Source organism: Haemorhous mexicanus, chromosome 5 (genome assembly GCF_027477595.1).
Source record: "Haemorhous mexicanus isolate bHaeMex1 chromosome 5, bHaeMex1.pri, whole genome shotgun sequence".
Taxonomy (NCBI): Eukaryota; Metazoa; Chordata; class Aves; order Passeriformes; family Fringillidae; genus Haemorhous; species Haemorhous mexicanus.
Window position 1 is genome coordinate 42,518,071 of NC_082345.1, and position 17,784 is coordinate 42,535,854.

At 42.7% G+C, this 17,784-nt stretch overlaps 1 protein-coding gene across 1 annotated transcript in view; it reads right to left on the bottom strand.

Moving 5' to 3' along the window:
- The window catches only part of HMGA2 (high mobility group AT-hook 2), a 109,562-nt gene that overhangs the window by 20,583 nt on the left and 71,195 nt on the right, over positions 1–17,784 (bottom strand). Inside the window, exon 4 of the mRNA XM_059846964.1 lies at positions 2,591–2,623. Within this exon, the coding sequence (XP_059702947.1) occupies positions 2,591–2,623 (33 nt within the window). The remainder of the gene's footprint in view (positions 1–2,590; positions 2,624–17,784) is intronic.

Sequence of the window (17,784 nt, forward strand, 5' to 3'; positions counted from 1 at the left end):
TGGGCATTTGCTCACAGGGATAAAGTTTTGCTCTTTGCCATGCACCTATAACAGCAAAACTGCAATGGTGTGGTACTGCAAGCATCAGAGTGGGGCCTGGTAAAACCAGGAAGGGTTGAAGACAAGTTCAGTGATTTCACTGAACATCCTTTCGTCTAAAAATTAAAAACAGAAAAGTTGTCTGTGTAAAGACATGGCATATAAATAATTTAAGGTGTTCTTTCACTAGTCAGTTGTGGTAACTGGAGAGATCTAAACAGCCTTCTCTCTCCTTTCATGTATTCTTCTGTGGCTCCTCACTTTCTGCACAAACACTTCCATTACTAATGGGAATGTCAAAAGGCTTTCTTTTCTCTGTCTTGCTCTCTGTCTCTGCCTACAGAGACGCTGCTGAGGCACTGCTGCAGCAGCAGTGGCATCCAGCTGGCTAACACACACTTCAGCATCCGTACCAAAATCACTGCTTCGGCAAACGGTCGGGAAAATCCATATGGGGAATGCTAGTGCTTCAGTTCAAATGCCTACATCATTTGGCCATCAATTAAATCTGTCATTACTTTGTTCTGCTACAAAACAACAGAGTCCAGGTCCCCTCTTTGTCCTCCTACACCCCAGCCCAGCTTCAGTCCCAGATCTTTCTTCTTCTCCTCTTGCACCCAGGGCTGCACATGGTTATTGTGCAAACAAAACACTTGCAGGAGTCAGTGCCCGGTCAGCTTGTAAAGCTGGCAGCACCACAAGGCCATTGGCAGCAATGGTTTCTGCTAGGCTAGGCGACAGCCATCAGCTCTAGACCTCTTCTTCCTGCTGACCTCAGTGGGACTGAGCTCTGATGCGTACCAGAGAAAAAGGCAACATTAGCAGCCGCCCGGGAGTCTCTGCCTCCTGGATTTGTCTCCTCTCTGCAGCAGGGCTTAGCCTCCCTGTCACTCAGGTGCCACAAAAGAGAGAGCTGGCTTTGTGCCCACCAGCAGGTTTACTACCATGTTGTAGTAGGAATAGCCTGATTGTAGCAGTAACATTTGAAGGACATAAGCAAGACATGGAGAGGAAATCTCTTCTATTAGAAGACCCTGGGTTCTGAATTGTGTGGTGGAGTCAGATCACGCATAGTAGGTTGCTGGGGACTTAGGCTGTTTTTCTGCATAAGCTGGCCTAACAAAAGGCATTACCTCTCCTCGCAAAACTTAACCTTACTTAAAAGTACTACTACATTCATCCTGTGTGTCACCTCCACCATTCAGAGACATTATAAGCTGTGCTGTGGATTCGTCATTGCTGCAACTGTATTGATTTCTTTTGTAGAAATATGATTCCTGCACATGCTTTGGAGAGTTACATCACTTTAACCCTTCAATTCATAGCTAGGATGTTTTCTGTTTCATATGCAACAGTTCTTAATTCAGATTGCAGTTGATATTATGACCATGTTCCTATTAATGTATTAGAAACACAAGGTGGAAAATTTGAAATATTATTCCTTTCTAAAAGCAGACCTCTTTCCAGAAGAGCAATGGACCCTTTATGCTCTTGACTCAGCTATCACTCATGTACATGGAGGTACAGCAGCACAGCCCATGGACTCTGCCGAGCAGTCATGGACTTGCTCCCATGCCCAGAGGTTTTTCTCTGTTAGTGCACATATAAAAAGGGTTAGAGTTAGGTTCTTGGGGTGTTTAACACAGGGCAGACTGGGAGAAGAAAATGAAGTGGATTTTAACTGGAGTGTTGGACTGGTTTCATGACACCTTGTGGCTTGCATTTTTTTCAAAGTGTTAAAAGAGAATAATACTACCCAACACAAAAAGTTCCAATGTGTTAGTCTTTATGACAGATCCAATCTGGTTACCAAGTTCAGCCTATTATATTTTGTGGATCTACAGAATCCTTTAGTGTGACAATGCAGAGTGATGCAGAGTCCCCACACAGTGCAAAGGAGAGCTGCTTTATTGCAAAACCCAGGCCTTTTTAAGCAGTTAGCTGGTTATCACTTTACACAGTTTTAAGGCATAACAAGCCCAAGCCCACCAACCACCATACACCACGATGTGGACATGTGGCCATCACAGAGCACATCTCTCACATCTCTCTACCTCTATTCCAGCTGAGTCGCTCTCCCACAGTTCCCTTCTACTTAGCCTAAGTAACAGGCCTGAGCCATGATTTCACAAAGGCCCTTATTTTATAAGGCTTTACCTATATGCAACACTAAGAAAAGCAGGGAGATGAGTTTCATGCATGTGCCCCTCCTTGCTGTAATGCAGTTCTCACCTATCCACATTCAGGACACACAGAGATATTTATTATGTGCTGGACTTACACCACAGAACTGTGCATGTGTGTCTGCATTATCACTGCAAGGTGACCAATGCAGAAGGAGGACAATTCTGAGCAGGCACTGTCCCCTGCTTCCTCCTCTCTTTCCAGAGCCACCGCATGACTTGTTCTGGTGGTTGCACCCAGCAAGGCAACAGCTGTCCCCCAGCTCATACAATTGATGCACTTCCCTTCCTTCTTTACAGTAAAAGAGGCCAGTTGAAAAATTATTTCACTTAAAGTAGTCTAAATAATTAAAATTAGTTTTTCTTACCTGAGCAGGCTTCTTTTGAACCACTTGTTGAGGCTGAAAAGTAAAACAAAGGCACACTGAGAAACAAAATTAAGTGAAAACACTTAACTGTGATTTTATGAGTGCTAGGAAAAATATTTTGAGCAATAAAAATAAAATACAGGAAAAGCCCATAGTCAGAAATGGAGAGATGGACATACCCAGCTCTCACACCCAACCTCTCCTATACCTATCAACTTTGCTCTGAAGTACTTCATGTTACTGTAGATGGAGAGGAGCATGTTAACTTTGTACAATTAAAACCAAAGTGAAATCTAATTTAGCCTTAACATCTTTCAGCTCTTCTATGGTACTGCTGCCTTAACTTATCAGACCATGAGAGTGACCTGATTTTATAATTAGATTTTGTTGTCTCTGCTGCTGCTCTCTTACGACACTCTCAGTTGTGAGTGGAGTGTCCTGCTGTGAGGAAGCCATCCCTACTCATCACAAGCAGGGTCAAAGCTCAGGCAGAGAGGTGAAGGACACATAACCCCATTCCTGAGCCACAGCTTCCCACCTGACCAAAGCCACCCTTGCCAAAAGCAAGGAGACTGAGATGGACAGTGCTTCCAGCCCTTGTGAGTTCTGGTTTGAGTTCTTTCAGCTGCATGAAGCTGATGCAAGCCTATTCATGTGATTACAGGGATGCCCATCATTGGCCGGGTTGGGTGGGTCCACGTGCCTATGCAGGACCTGGTGGCACCACCATGGATTCTCAGCAAGTCTCCCTCCTGGCTGGTCCTACCCAGGACTGGGAAACAGTCCTCACATGAGTCATGAGACCCACCAAGGTGCTGGTGTGACCTGGGAGAAGAGGAGTACCAATTAAAGAACAAATACAGACATGCTTAAAATACACCAGCATCGCCCAGATGATGGGATGACCCTTGTGGGTGCTGGAAGCAGCATGGAACAATAAGACCACAGATAAAGGATGAAATCCTGACACAGAAACAACAAAAAGGCTTTTCTTACTTCAGTGGAACAAAGTTGCTGCCTGCCTCCCTCCCTCCCCCGGACATTTAAAGTCTATGAATTGCACCCAGTGATTTTCTTCCTGCCCTTCCTTCCTGCTTTTTCCTAATCCCACCCATGATTTTAGTGCCTTGCTTGGGCAGAAGCCAACATGCCATCCCTCTGCATGACCAAAACCTAATTTTCATGACAGTGTAGTAGGAAATAACTGGAATATTTCAGAATAAGCAGTTTAGTGTAACTGGCCTTTTAGAGCAGTATTTCAGTGGGAAGGATCAATGAAAATGTAAATTGAATTTAACTGATTAAATTCGGCTGCCCACTACAAGTGTCCCATTTTAACAAGAGATGCTTTGTTTATTTTCAGTCTTTTTCTAACCCTGTGGAATCCTGCTGCTGTTATATTTTTGTATATAAAGGTCTCCAAGTTCTGCTCTCAAATAAATATGAGAGGAAAAAAAACTATCTGATGACTGGGTCTGTCTTTAAACTTCAGGGTGGACCCTTTCATTTTCCATTAAATTCCCCTGCAATGGAGAAACGATTATCAAGGCACACATTTTATTGATGCTTTCTCCAGGTGGACTGCAGGCCCTGAACTCATTAATGGACATTTGCTGCTCTTGGACAAAGGAATGATTTGTTTTAAAGGAATCTCTCATAATTATAGAACTCATTGAGCTCTTCTGTAATCTGTCAAAATTTTTTTAAATTTTATTTTCTTTTTTTTTCTGCCTGTTGATTACACCTGTACATGTGTCTACTCCCAAACCACATTAAATCCACAGACATTTTTAGAGGCTGACTGTTTTCTCCAGCTCAGAAATCCCCATATATTTTTGGCTGTGCACTCTATGTTCATGTGACTCTCACTCCCTGTAACTCAATGAAATCTTCTGAAAGAGCTGCCAACTCACCATATTTTCCATGAATTAGGTCCTGACACTTCAATGAGAGGAAAGACAATGTCTGAAACAAGGCCAGCTCTGGCTTTCTGCCTAGTATGTGTCACAGTAATTCTACCAGCTGCCCTTCTACACAGCAGTTCATACTTTTCAGACCACCAAAAAGCCCCTTGAATACTTTCAGTGATAGCTGGGGCTTGAGCTGCCAGCATGTTTTCCCAGCCTCTGGCACCCAGTGGCTTTGGACTGGACCTTTAAAGTTTTTTTTACATGTGTTTGTTTTGTTTTGCTATTTTTATGAATGGCTTCCACAGGGAACTCTGACTCCAGCACAACCCTATCCAGCCATTCATAAAAAGCAGAGGGAAAATATTGTACTCTGCCCAGTTGGAAACTGTCTCTGATACTGACCAAGGCTTTCAAGAATTTTAGTCATTCAAGACCTTTGCTATCGTAGTGCTTCACGTCGAGAGCTCCTTGGCAGGGCTTGCTCACTGCCGGCTAGGTTTCCCTGGACTTGGAACTCTGGAGTTCAGCATGTGTTATGCTGGCTGCCTTAAATGGAAGAAGCTTAGCTATGCAAGGCCAGGAGCAGGGCTCAGTCCCTCAGCCAGTGTCAGTGGCACACACACTGACACGCTGGGAGCCGTGCCCACTCATGTCACTTTGAGGGCTCCTGCTTGTGGCAGCTGAATCACTGCAAGTGCCAATTCTCAAAGGCATTGCTTTTCATGCTTCAGCCTGGCTGAGTGGGAATATGGCTGGACATATAAATCCTGTAAGATCCAGTCCTGTGAGGACTAGTGCCTGCTGACTCACAGCACCCTGACCAGAAGAACTGAGGTGCTCAGGAATAACAAGAAATTTCCCAAGAACCCCTTTAATTTCTTTAACTGTTGTGGATGTGATGCCTTTACAACCATTTTGACACACTGTACACACTAATGCTTCAACTTGCTAAACTTTGTGTTTACTGCATTAAAAGATCTTTTCAGGGTTTTGAAAGTGACACCTCTGATTTACAAGTGTTGCATCTGCATATTCAATTATCTGGAAAGAAAGACAATCTGCCTTGGTTATGGAAAAGACTGGAAATGTAAGATAGCCATGGACAAGAGACTTTAAATAGGTGCCCTGGGGCAAAATAAGGTTGTAAGCAAGAAAGGAGGGCTCTGAAATATGTATTGTCCCTGCTAGGAGCCTGCAGAGTAAGATGGTAGGGCTTCTACTCTGTCAGAGGCTCTCTCACTTATGTTAGCCATCTTAAGAGGAGATTTCTGCAACAAAATGCTTTCACATTTCATTTTTATCCTAAGTTTGAAAAACAGCTATTGTACACTGCATGTACATCAGCTGATGTTCCATACCCTTGAAAGCAAACTTCAGGGTTTTTTACATCATATGCAAGTACAAGTCAACACCAGATATCTTTTTAAAATATGTATGAGACAGAAAGAACAAGCTACAGTGCTGGAAAAATCCTATGACAAGGTCATTTAAATGTCTATCAAACAAGAACAAATCCAAAATGCAGCAGCATTTCTTTTGCCATGCTTAAAATATTGACTATGTGAGGTAAGGCAGAAGATAGTAATTTAAAACTTGAGGAAAATATTCCTAACTTTGAAAAGAAAAACCCCCACAAAATGCCTGAAAAGGAGAATGCACAAAATTTTGATGGTTTTATCCTTGCTCTAAGTTTTGAACGTTAAAAGCCCAGCTGTTTATCTTCTATACTTCTTCCACTCCTCCTCAGTCACACATCCCTCATTTTGTTTTCTTATTTTCAAATTCTGTTGATATGCTTTATGTCCACATCATACATGGATCCTTACAGCTCATAGTGGTCAAACAATTTCTTTGCTTTCTACGTGAGAACAAAAGAGCAGCCTCATGTGATGAGTTCATAGTCATCTTGTACCAGCAGTCTAAAGTTGTAACAAATTCAATTTGTCACACTTATCATTCACAGAAGTTCTTCTTACCCTGTGACTTTTCCAAGTGTTACAAAGCTAAGGAAGAAAAAGTTAAGAGTAAATCTTTATCAACTAGTAGAGCAATGCTGGAACACATTTTTAATGATCAGAAATAAAAGCATTGGTTTGAGTGCAAATCATCCCCTGACTGCTATGCCCGAAGCTCCAAGGGCAAGCTGCACACACAGAGCGCTCTTTGGTTTTCTGTTTGTGTCTTCCTCTTCAAACTGAGTGTTATGAAGATGTCTCATTGATGCTTCTTGGCAACAGTGACTCTTTGTTTTTTCCCCAACAGCTTCACACAGATAAGAGATTTGCATGGAGGTAGCTCTGCTGGGGAGACTAAATGGCCATGATGGAAACCAATATCCAGTTAGGATGACATTTATAGTGCTGACAGCTCTCTGTTGTGCAGAGATCATTAAAATAATTTCATAGGTCATTCAAACACTTGTAGTTCTAAATTAAAAGATGAGTAAAACCATATTTGGTCTTTTTGTCTACATACCCTTGAAAAATCAGGAAGTTCATATTGTACCAGTTGAAACCAATATAATCCAAAATAAATCATGTCTTACAAACAGTTCCATATGACAGCAGAGTAACTACCATTCTGCCCTACAGCTTTAATTGGTTTGAGTCCAGCCTTTCTCTCCCTCTTCCAGCACAGAATGATTCAGTGCTGGGACCAGTGGCCCACACAGCCTGCCAGGAAACCCTCACCTTCCAGCAAAAGCCACTTGCAGCTTCCTGAGCTTCAGCAAAAATCTTCCTGAAATTGTATGGGACGATGTGCCTGCCATTCACTCCTCAGGTCCAGGTATGTTCATGGCTTGCTTTAGGAACAATCTCCCTTTTGAGGCAGCAGCAGAACTGCTTTTTTATCCCATCAGCAGCGAGGGGACTTGTGTTTTGGAAGTGCAGGTCATGAATTCTCCTGCCTCCATCACATGTTTGCAGTCAACTGGCAACCGTAGTGTCTGTGTATGCACACTGCTGTGGGCCATTAGAATCTAACAGCAAAACCATCTGGCCCTTAGAGTTCAAAGGAGATTTCACAGTTCTCTGTGCAGTCTCATAAATGAGGCTAATAGTAATCTGCTGAGAATTCTGGCAAAATCTGTGAAACTATTCTTTATTTTCTATCCTACTTGGCACTCCTCTGAGTTTTTAATACAAAGTCAAATAATTGCAAAAATATTTATTAGCTTTTAAACTGACCTTCCCTGACTGAGGCTGGAACATGTCAGAAACTGCACCAGTTAGTTGATGATAAAGAGTATTTCTATTCCACTCGTTGAGAGCAGAGAGCATCGAAGTTTTCCAAGTACACAGAGTGATTTTTAATAGTTATTTGACTGGCATAAAAAATTTGTATTTAATTTGGCAAATTCAAAGCACACTGCTTCAAATGACTCTTTTGGTCATCTTAAAATTCAGGCAGTGGCACATATATCCAGTTACATATGTATATATCCAATGGAAGCCAAGAAACTGACTTCATCAGGGTTAGGATTTCATATATTTTGTTTACAGAAAGCTACCTTCAATACAAAGTATCTGTAAGCTGCTTCATTTGGAATGGTTTTACGTCCTGGGAGGAATAAAACAGTGAAAGAAATGTATTTAAAAATCCAATTCTGTTTTCTTTTATGCTCATATAATTCATTATTTCTCAGTTGCTTTGACCTAAACTTACTCCCACCATTACAGATTTTAACAAGTACAAATTTAATGGTTAGAAAAGGAAGGGAAAACCCATCATTTTTATTCATCTGCTAGCTGAACGGTTAGTTCAAGCACAACAATATTCCAGTGATTTTATCAAGAACATAATCAAAATTCAAAGCACAGTGGCAGTTAGTTCAGTGATCTTCATAGACGTTACTAAGCTTTATAATGTTTCAGCCAGTATTATTTACATTTCCATAAAATATTTAGGGCAGTGCAGCTTATGAAATATCTATTTGATGGGCCTTGTATCTGTGTTTCAAAAAGCAAAGTTTAAATTGGTGTTCTCATCTAAAATCAATACAGCTCGTCAGCAGAAGTATCTGCTGTTGTGACTGCTCTTCTTCAGACACAACAGATACAGCCACTGCTGCTCTGTGGGGTTTCCCTGTTAATCATCTGTCATACTTGATAAGCTTTCCTGATGCATTTTGCTTAAGTTTAGTTTGGCACCCTGTGCAGTTTGCTGCTAAAATATTAAGAAGTATTTTCTGTCTCAGAATAATTCTAGCACACAGTTCAGCATTGAGGTTTTCCTTGATATACACCTAAGGAAACATGAGCTGTCTCTTTTGTCTGGCAAACGTCATATGTGTCTATTTATAACTCCCTACACAGACAGACTATTGAGAAAGCCAGAGGGGAAGTTTCAGTCATTCTTAGCTTTAGCTCAAAGAAAAAACCTTACATTTTAGTAGACAGAGATAAATTATAAGTTATTTGCAAAGAAACCAAGCCCTCATTATTCAGGGATAAACTGATCGGAAACTACTTAGCTTTATACCTTGCAGACCTGTCCAGACAAATAACTATTGTGCAACTGTTCATCTCCAGACTATCTTGTCTCTTTGGATACAGCAACTGCTGTGTTCACCCTGCGTTTCTCCTGGCCCATGTGGAAATGATTTTTCGTCACTGCCAAACAGGCTAGATTTGAATTGATGACCTAGAGGTGGAAAGCACTGTTTCACATTATAATCTGGTTCCAACTTTGGTTTTAGAGTCTTCTCTCTCTTCTTGCCCAGGCATCTCCCGCCATATGGACCAAAACCCCAGGGCACTTTCTGCTGTAGAGGTCACTCCCACTGGAACCACTGCATGGAGCTGTTCAGAGCTGCAGGACTGTCAGCAATGGACTCAACTCTGGAGGTGACTGCCAGGAGCTCCCAAATATTCTTGACCTTTGCACTGATCTCCAGTGAAATTACAGAGTAAAGAGCATAGGGAAGTCCCGAACAAGCCAACCTGCTGCAAAATCCACTGCTGTTTGGAAAATGAACTCTGAACTTCAGTGGTTTTGCTCAAAATTTAACTGTTGTCAGGTAACATTTCCATTTATGGCCTCTGATGTTCACTCTTCTCAATTTTAAGGTCACAAAGACATCAATTCATTCAGTAATGGTGTCCTTGTGTCATTTAGAAACCTGAAATATGTGCAGCCCATTATCCACAATGTAGGCTTAGATACAAACAATCAAATTAATTTCCAGGCTTATGAAAGCTTCTGCTAACAACAGGTCCAAGCCTAGAAACAGGAATGGACAAAGAACTGAAGTGGTAGTGATTGAAAACAAAAGGTAAATTGCTTCACTGGGCAGACCTGGCACTACAGCAGTATCAGGTGGTAACACTGTCCCTGGATATGCACCTCCACCATGGCGATGATGCAATGGCAATGCCACAGCCTGGACCTGTGCTTCTCCTCAAGGAGAATACTGATGAAAATACAGTAGGCACTTCCCCTGGCCCCCAGGCGCCTTCACCACTCTGCAAAGGCAGTCGTTCAAGCCACTTGAAGGCTGTGAGATTTAAGCCAAGCAGTCTGTGACCTCCCTTGGGTATCTCCCAGTGGCAGTCTGTGGCATGTCTCTTCAGTTTAGCTGCATTCTACAAGAACTGCTGCCTCCAGAGATTTGTGCTTCTTGCTTTAGTGAGACACATCTCAGCCAGAGCAGGACAGCATCAGAGTGGGCGTTGTGGGAGGGCAGGTGCAGGAGACTGTGATCAGCCTAGAAGACCTTCAGACTTCACTAACAGGAGAAAGCAACCCAGTCCAGGACCTCTGACTGGCTTGTATCTATACCACCTTTCCTCCAGACTGCCTAGAAGGAAGAGTCCTTGGTTGGGCTGCTTAACCACACCTGTCTTTCAAAATACATTGTAGTGTAGCATGGATTTCACAATGATGCAGGTGATGAAACTGTCATGTGGCAGAGGACAAGATGGTGAAGGAAAGCTCCCAGGTGCACAGCACAGACAACTGTAGGGCAGTGCTGGAGGCTGCCTGTGTTCAGGCACTGTTCAGCTCACTGAGCACAGACACAGCACTGGGTACTGGTAGGAAGAGCTATCTGCCCCCTCATCTGCACAAACTGGGGTAAGGATACAAGGGATTTTAGGCAGCCATTTTTGCACAGCCATTTCTAGTCCTTCAGGGATATAAAGCATCTTGTACACAACTTATGTGGTCAGCACCAGGCACAGCCCTCAGCTTCTGCAGGAGCTTCCCCTTCCCATTCAACCCATTGCCTCCCTGACCTCCCCTTGCCCTCTGACGGCTTGGGCAGGGTTTTCCTCCAAAGAAAAAGCACATAGGGCAAGGAAGGCAAATCGCCTGTGCCTGGCTGATTTTCTGCAGCTGAGGATCTGGCCTGAGGCATTTCTCTTGAACTTCTTTGTCTGAGCAGATTCATTGGTAGCCACATGGCTGGCTGGGGATGTTTTTGTATGTCTGGGATATACAGATGTCTGATAGCTGTCTGTCTATCAAACAGATTTGGCAATTACTACTGCCTCCAGGACACTGATGCAGCTAAGAGTGTCTGTCAGAGTCCAAGCAGACTGCTGACATTCTGACATAATTTCATAAAGAAGTCAGTGTCCAAAATAGAAATACATTTTCCAAGTACTTGAAATATACCAGGGGCTTGGTGGCAAGTTGCTGCCATTAATCCACTTCCTGGCTTGATATATTTTGGGATCATTCTGGTGTGTGGCATGTTAAATACTGAACTCAATTCATATTCTTATTTTTAAATGGAAATTACATTCATTATATCCAAAGGGATGATTCCTAGGTCCATCTTGCAAAGCAGAAAAAAACCCCACCATTCCATTGCATTTTAGGTGTGATTTTACTCATTAACAGCAATTTCATCAGATGCATCATTGTGAAATCCATGCAACACTATAATGTATTTTAAAAGACAGCAGCAAACAGCTTTTTTAAAAATCTAGTCAGAACCCGTTTAATAAATGATTGCAAACTCAACATCTATCCTATTGTCAATATCCTATTGTCAGCCTCTCAACAGCAGCAGAAATATAAATAGTGTTTGAGTACATATGAATTCCTTGGTCCAAAAGAGTGAAAAAAGGGGAAGAGAGGGAGGAAGAAAGAGAGTCTGCTCTTTATAATCCTAGTAATTTTGGAGTTGTTCTATTTACATCCCTGAAGAGACTCTGAATTTAACCCAATATAAGAGAGAAGAATTTGACTGTAATTTTGCAGGACAGACCTTTTGCAGGACTAACTATGGCTAGACCCGACTGTCTAGCCATAGTTATTTAACAGCTTTTTGGAAGCTACATGTGACCTAAAGATCCTATTTGTTGCTTGGCTCTAACAATGTGAACATCAAAGGTATGTGTGTAAGGTATGCACGCAAATCCCCTGGAGATTTTTTCATAATAGTACTGAAACCTGACACGGCATCAAGAATGCAGCGCCTGGAGCACCCTACTACAGCCCCACTCCCTTGTAAAGCTTAACGTGGTTTCCTTGCTCACGGAGCTCCATCCGCCACTTGGAGAGCTGCCTGCTTTTACATGTTAGGGTTGCTAGAGAGGGCTTTTGAACATTTTAGCAAATGCAGGTAGTTTCAGAGAACAGGACTGATGAATGTTGATTCTCAGTTCCTGAAAACTCTCCCGTAACTTGTTGCTTCTGTTGCTGAAGTGACATAACCTAATTTTTCACGCTGCAAAAAACAGAGCTAAATTCTCTCCTTGGCTAAATTCTGCCCTTCTGCAAAATCTACTGAAAGAGCTAAATGCTTCCATCTTACAATTAGTTACATTTTATTGTGCTTTGAACCTCTGTGGTTTGAGACATGCCAAAAATTGGTAGTATCTGTGGCTAGGTGGTCCTGGCAGCAGAGGTGAAAGCAGATCGTTGGATGAAAGAAGGAGAAGGACAGCTGGCCTCCAAATGCTGCTGTAGTTGGCACAGAGAGGCACACCCATTCTGGGAATTAGGTGGGCAGGGTACATAGGAGCTTGTTTTGCAGTTGAACACAATCCACCTTGGTGAGATCAGGTATTATACCAGCACCAGATCACTTACCAGCAGCTGCAAGATTATTCTAGCATTAGCAGCAATGTGGCCAAGGATGCTCTGATACTCTAGATTTTGACAGGTAAGGGCGATGGCATGGAGCAAGGTCCTTCTGTTGGCGGTCAACAGGAAAGATGCAAAGGGATGGGATGAAGGAATGAAAAGTGGCAAAGAGAGATGGCAACAAAGAGTGGGACCAAACACATACCACCTTCTCTGCTTACACACAGATGGGAACAAGGTCTCTGCACTGCCATTTATGTGCAATGAACTGAGAGGAAAAACAGAAACACATTGTTCGTATTTCTTTTTGTCCATCAAGCTCACTAGATGGCTGTATTGTTGTCATACTTTTGGCTTCTTCCATGCTCTGAAAGCATGTGCATTACTGACATATTTTGAGGGTTTTGTGGTGTTTTTAAGAGAGCAATTGGGAAGTTTGGTTAGAAAGAATCTTCTTAGGTACCAGTTGGTTTTTCAGATTTTAGGATCATAGCCATTTTTGTAGGCTTTACGGTAGTGCTTCATCTTCTCAAATCACAAAACAGGTCAACAGAAATGCAAAGGCCCTGGGACTGTATCGCCTGGGAGAGGAGATGATTCTACCCCAGCTGCAAGGCCGATGACAGAAGGATCCACAGGAGGATGTGCTCTTCCTGAAGAACTCCAGCCATCTCTCAGCACAGCAGTCTGTGCAGGAGAGGGTCTGCTTCAGCTTTTTGGCTGGAAGTACTGGCAACAGGACACTCAGGATATTCACTGTTTATTATACAAGCACTTAAAAAGGGTGGGAGACAGTGATGGGATAAGGAGTTGCCCATGCCCCTTTGCCTTTCATCACCTCTCAGGAAGGACATGCATTTACATCATAAATATGTGTCCTTTTCAGTCACATTTTTTCACTCTAATTTCTGCCTGCCCTTGCTGACATGTGCCCTTTGCAGTTTGTGGTTATTTTCCTCATCCTGAACTGTGGAATTGTCCTCTACTGCAGTTTTTTCTTTCATGGATAAGAAAATACATAGCTCATGAAAATTATATAGTCCACCTCTATTTTACTTAGCAAATACTGGAGGGGTTATTTTTTTAAAAAATTATTCTCCGTTGAAAAGACAATGCTTTGCTGACTGTAAACTGGTTTGCAAGTCCAAACCAGATGATTTCATGAGTCTTCCAGATGTATCATCACAGTTTCAGACAGCTTCCAGACTGACAAGAAAGCCAGAACTCTCATGAAATCTCCACACTGGGATATTATTAATAAATTAATATTAATATTGATAAATATTCTGTATCTCAGGAACAGCCTACTCAATAAGTTCCATATGCCTCTTACAAGCATCGGGTCCTTCCTCTCCTTACTCCTAAGTATGATGGGCCCAACTCTTGGGCTGGGATTGGTTGAAAGGTCCCTCACAGAGGGACCTCTAACCATAACTAGAGGCTCAACTCTAACTATGACTTAATACGTGATGACAAACTTTTCACATCAATGCTCATCCCATGACATGATGATGTCTGTGCTTGGACCAAATGACGAACATCAGCTCACATGCCTGATGAGGAGCAGAGCCTACACATCCTTGAAGGTAAGGCACAGTGAAAAGGGCCTTCAGAAAAAATAATCCAGGATAATTTTTGCACTGTTGAGAATTTTGGTAGGGAAGATCTAGCCTAGGGAGCTTTAGATTAACCTAGCCTCCCCTAGAAAAGAGCCCATTAAAAATTTTGTACCATGACTTGTAGCACTGGCCAGTAATACCTGGGAGTGCTGAGGCACTTTCTGGAGTACCATGTAAAATTATTCTTTCTAAGTGAATCAGAAATAAAAGAGCATCCCAGCACAACAGCTAGGGATCCCTGGGGCTATTTACTTTGCTTCTCAGTTAGCCTATATAATCTGACAGACCAGAGGACACATACATCCCCATTGACATCCCTGGTGTACAGAGAAAACAGCGCACTGCTTCCATTCTGCAGGAACATACACACAGGAGAGTTCCAGAGAAATCAAACAGTAAGTTCTGAGCAAGAAAACTTGAAGAAGTTGACACAAAATCCACCAAGACCAGATGCACAAAACTAGAAATCCCAAATTTATTTGAACAATCTTAGAGAAGTGGACTGAGCTCAAATGCATTGGGCGGGTTTCCTGAGTAGCTCCATGCAGAGAGTGTAGGGCTGTGGCAGTAGAAGAAAATAAGTCTAGGAGGTTCTACAGTGTGAGCCACTATATATATATCATTCAGCTATAAAATTATATTTAATGTAGGAATATGCTGCAATGCATGTTCAGAATCAATTTAAAATCAGTTATCAGTCTTTGCTTCAGGTAGGTGCTGGTTGTGAACACACTTGAGGAAACGACATTACGTACATAAGATCATTTTCAATGGATTTCACTCAAATGAGATACAAATGACAGTGCATGAAGTGCAGACCAGCAAACCTAACAGAATGTCTCCTTTATATGAAATCAGAAACCAAACTGTGAGTTTTGACTGACAGTAACAGATTGTCCTATTTTCAAAGAAAAATCTAGTTAGCAGAAACACAGGCATGTTTGTTCTTGATCTCATGTTAGCTTCAGTAAATGTCTCACTTCCTGGACATATTGAAGTACTAGTTTATTTAACACCCAGCTATTTTTTACTTCTTTAATAATACTAATGCTATGAATGATTACATATTATTTGCTTATGCCCTTAAAAGCAATTGAATTCAAACATTTTCTCCTATTTCTGTTCTGCTGCTGCCTCTTCTGTAAAAAGAGGATTTCTGCATCTTAACCACACTCAGTGACTACAGCATTAGGAAAAAAAATCAGCAACAAATACACAAAATCCAAGCCTTCTTTTGCTTGTTCCTTTATTTAGTTTACTATGCTCTCATTGTTTTATTTTAATGGCTGGAGCTTGATACCATAATAATTTTCCTCAGTCAGTTCATAATATCAATTACCCTGTAGGTCAGAAACAATACCTCAGGAAATACCACCCACTATTCAGGGATATTGCAGGAAATTTGAATTTTCACTTTGTAAAGTGTTATTATTTTGGACTGACAACCTAACATTTATTTCATTATTCCAAAGTCTTTGGATCCCTAAAAGCAAGAGAGAGAACGGGTGTTCTGGCTGGCCTCCCACTAGCTTTTCATGGTCATTAACAATCAAGAGTGAGAAGACAATCAACTCACTGCTGAAAGATGTGTGCCTCACAGCCAGCCCTCCCTGTCACCTCCTCTGGAGTATGAGAGCAATTCAGCTGTTCCATCAGTCTACTCCTGCTTTGCCAGCCCTCCTTTGTAGGGGGGCTGCTGCCTGAGTGCATCTTTCCCTCCTCTACAAACAGCACTGAAGAATGGGCTGGTAGAGGATTTATTCCTCTGAAGGAACACAGGATGCTTGAGCAACCTTGATGGCTTCTGCAGGGAGTTTGATATCTTCCATCTACCCTTTTATCCACTGGGTGTGAGAATGCAGTATTTTGGCACCATCAGCGGGGGAAGGAAAGGCCCCCAGTTAGATGCTTGCAAGCCTTGCCATATTTACAACAGCTGTAGCAAGTACCCCCAAAAAAACTTCAGCCTTCCTTTCAGCACATTTTCTCCCAGACAGGCATTTTGAGGTGACCACCTCAAAATACAAACCCCAGCAATTCCATTTCCTTAGCATACTCAGCATAGCCATGAGGCTGGACATGAAGGAGGAGACCTGTTAGAGGGAAGCTGCAATCCTACATTTTCTGATGCACTTCTACACAATATGGAGTACATTCAGCTTTAGCAGCCTTTCTCACACCACATCAAACTTATGTTTGGCTGTTTTGTTTTCTGTTCCCAAGCTTACACTGGTGGGAAAGAGCTATGCCCAGCAGAGCATAGCAGCAACTACTCTGAGGAGCCACAGCTGGGGTAGTGAGCGGTGAGGCTGCCTGTTACATCCCCTCATGCACGTGTCAGGAAGCATGTGCTGCTTGAAATGTCAGTGGCAGAGGCTTATTCACAACTGCCCATAACTTCTCCCAAGGTGATTGCCCCACCACGCAGAAACACACCTAACAGTGAGCAAGAGGCAGCCACAGAAATACCCCTAAAAATGGCTTTATTTTTGGTGGTCTGTCCGAATCCTGCTCCACGGTTCAGGAGGAAGTGTGACTGTGGGAAATTTCTTGCACAGTTTGCTTCTTCTCAGCTGACCAAACATATCCCAGAGAATTCACTTCTAGGAGAAATGCCTTGAAGCAATTTTTTGTATGACGAGTGTTTCATGACATATCTCTATTTCAAGCAGCAGTGAATTTATGGCTTCACCCAGCCAGTAATACTCGCTGAGGGAGGGCAGCGAGTATTACTGGCTGGGTGAAGCTTTCTTTTTGGCTGGTTGCACAGAAGGATGAGGCACAGAGTACGTAGGAGTGTGCTCACCACCAGCTTCCCTGCGTCAGCTGACCAGCCCCACTCATGCTGGAGAGCAGCACTGTCTAGCCAAGCCATCCTGCTGCTGGGGAGCTTGGTGTTACACAGTGCCAGGGGTAATCCAGGCTCCTCTGCCATGGTGCAGGGGCAAGACTGAAAGTTGCCACTACACCAGAAGGTCCAAGCTGCCAATGAGGCACTGGCACAAGCAGCTCCAAACTTTTCCAAACTTGCATGAAATTGGTTTGCTCCTCTTGCCCAAGAAGAGAAAAATATAAAGAGGCATAAAGTCACCATTTCCTTTTCCAGATATGGGGACTATCACAAACCAGCTGAGAAGTCCCCCTCCCAGGGAGTCCTGCCCATGTATTTGGATTCAGCAGCCAGTGTCAATGGTGAGGTCTTGCTGGCAGAAGTGAGCTGTGAGCTGGCTCTGACTCAGAGGTTGTTTGTACAAGGGCTGTCTCTTAAAACTTCGTACTGATAAAACTTATGACTGTGTTGAGAGATGCTTATAAAACACAGAGTCACCTCTTACTCAATTAAGGAAGCTGTCACTGAACTTTCAAGGAGGCCTGAGTGGGTTACTCCCCTCTGTGCTGGGCTGAACTCAGAAATATCAATCTGTGTGACACTTTGGATGACCTGGGCTGCCAGTCAGAAAGTTCAAAAGGTGAGGAACACCTCTCAACAGGAATGAACAGTGACTCACATTTGAAAACAACCCTTGTGAATACAATTACTTATTTGGTACCCTCTCCTGCCTGGAAGCTTTTGTGCTACTAAAAAGCTGCCTAGAAGACTTGGAAGAAATAACTGCAAACTAGCTGA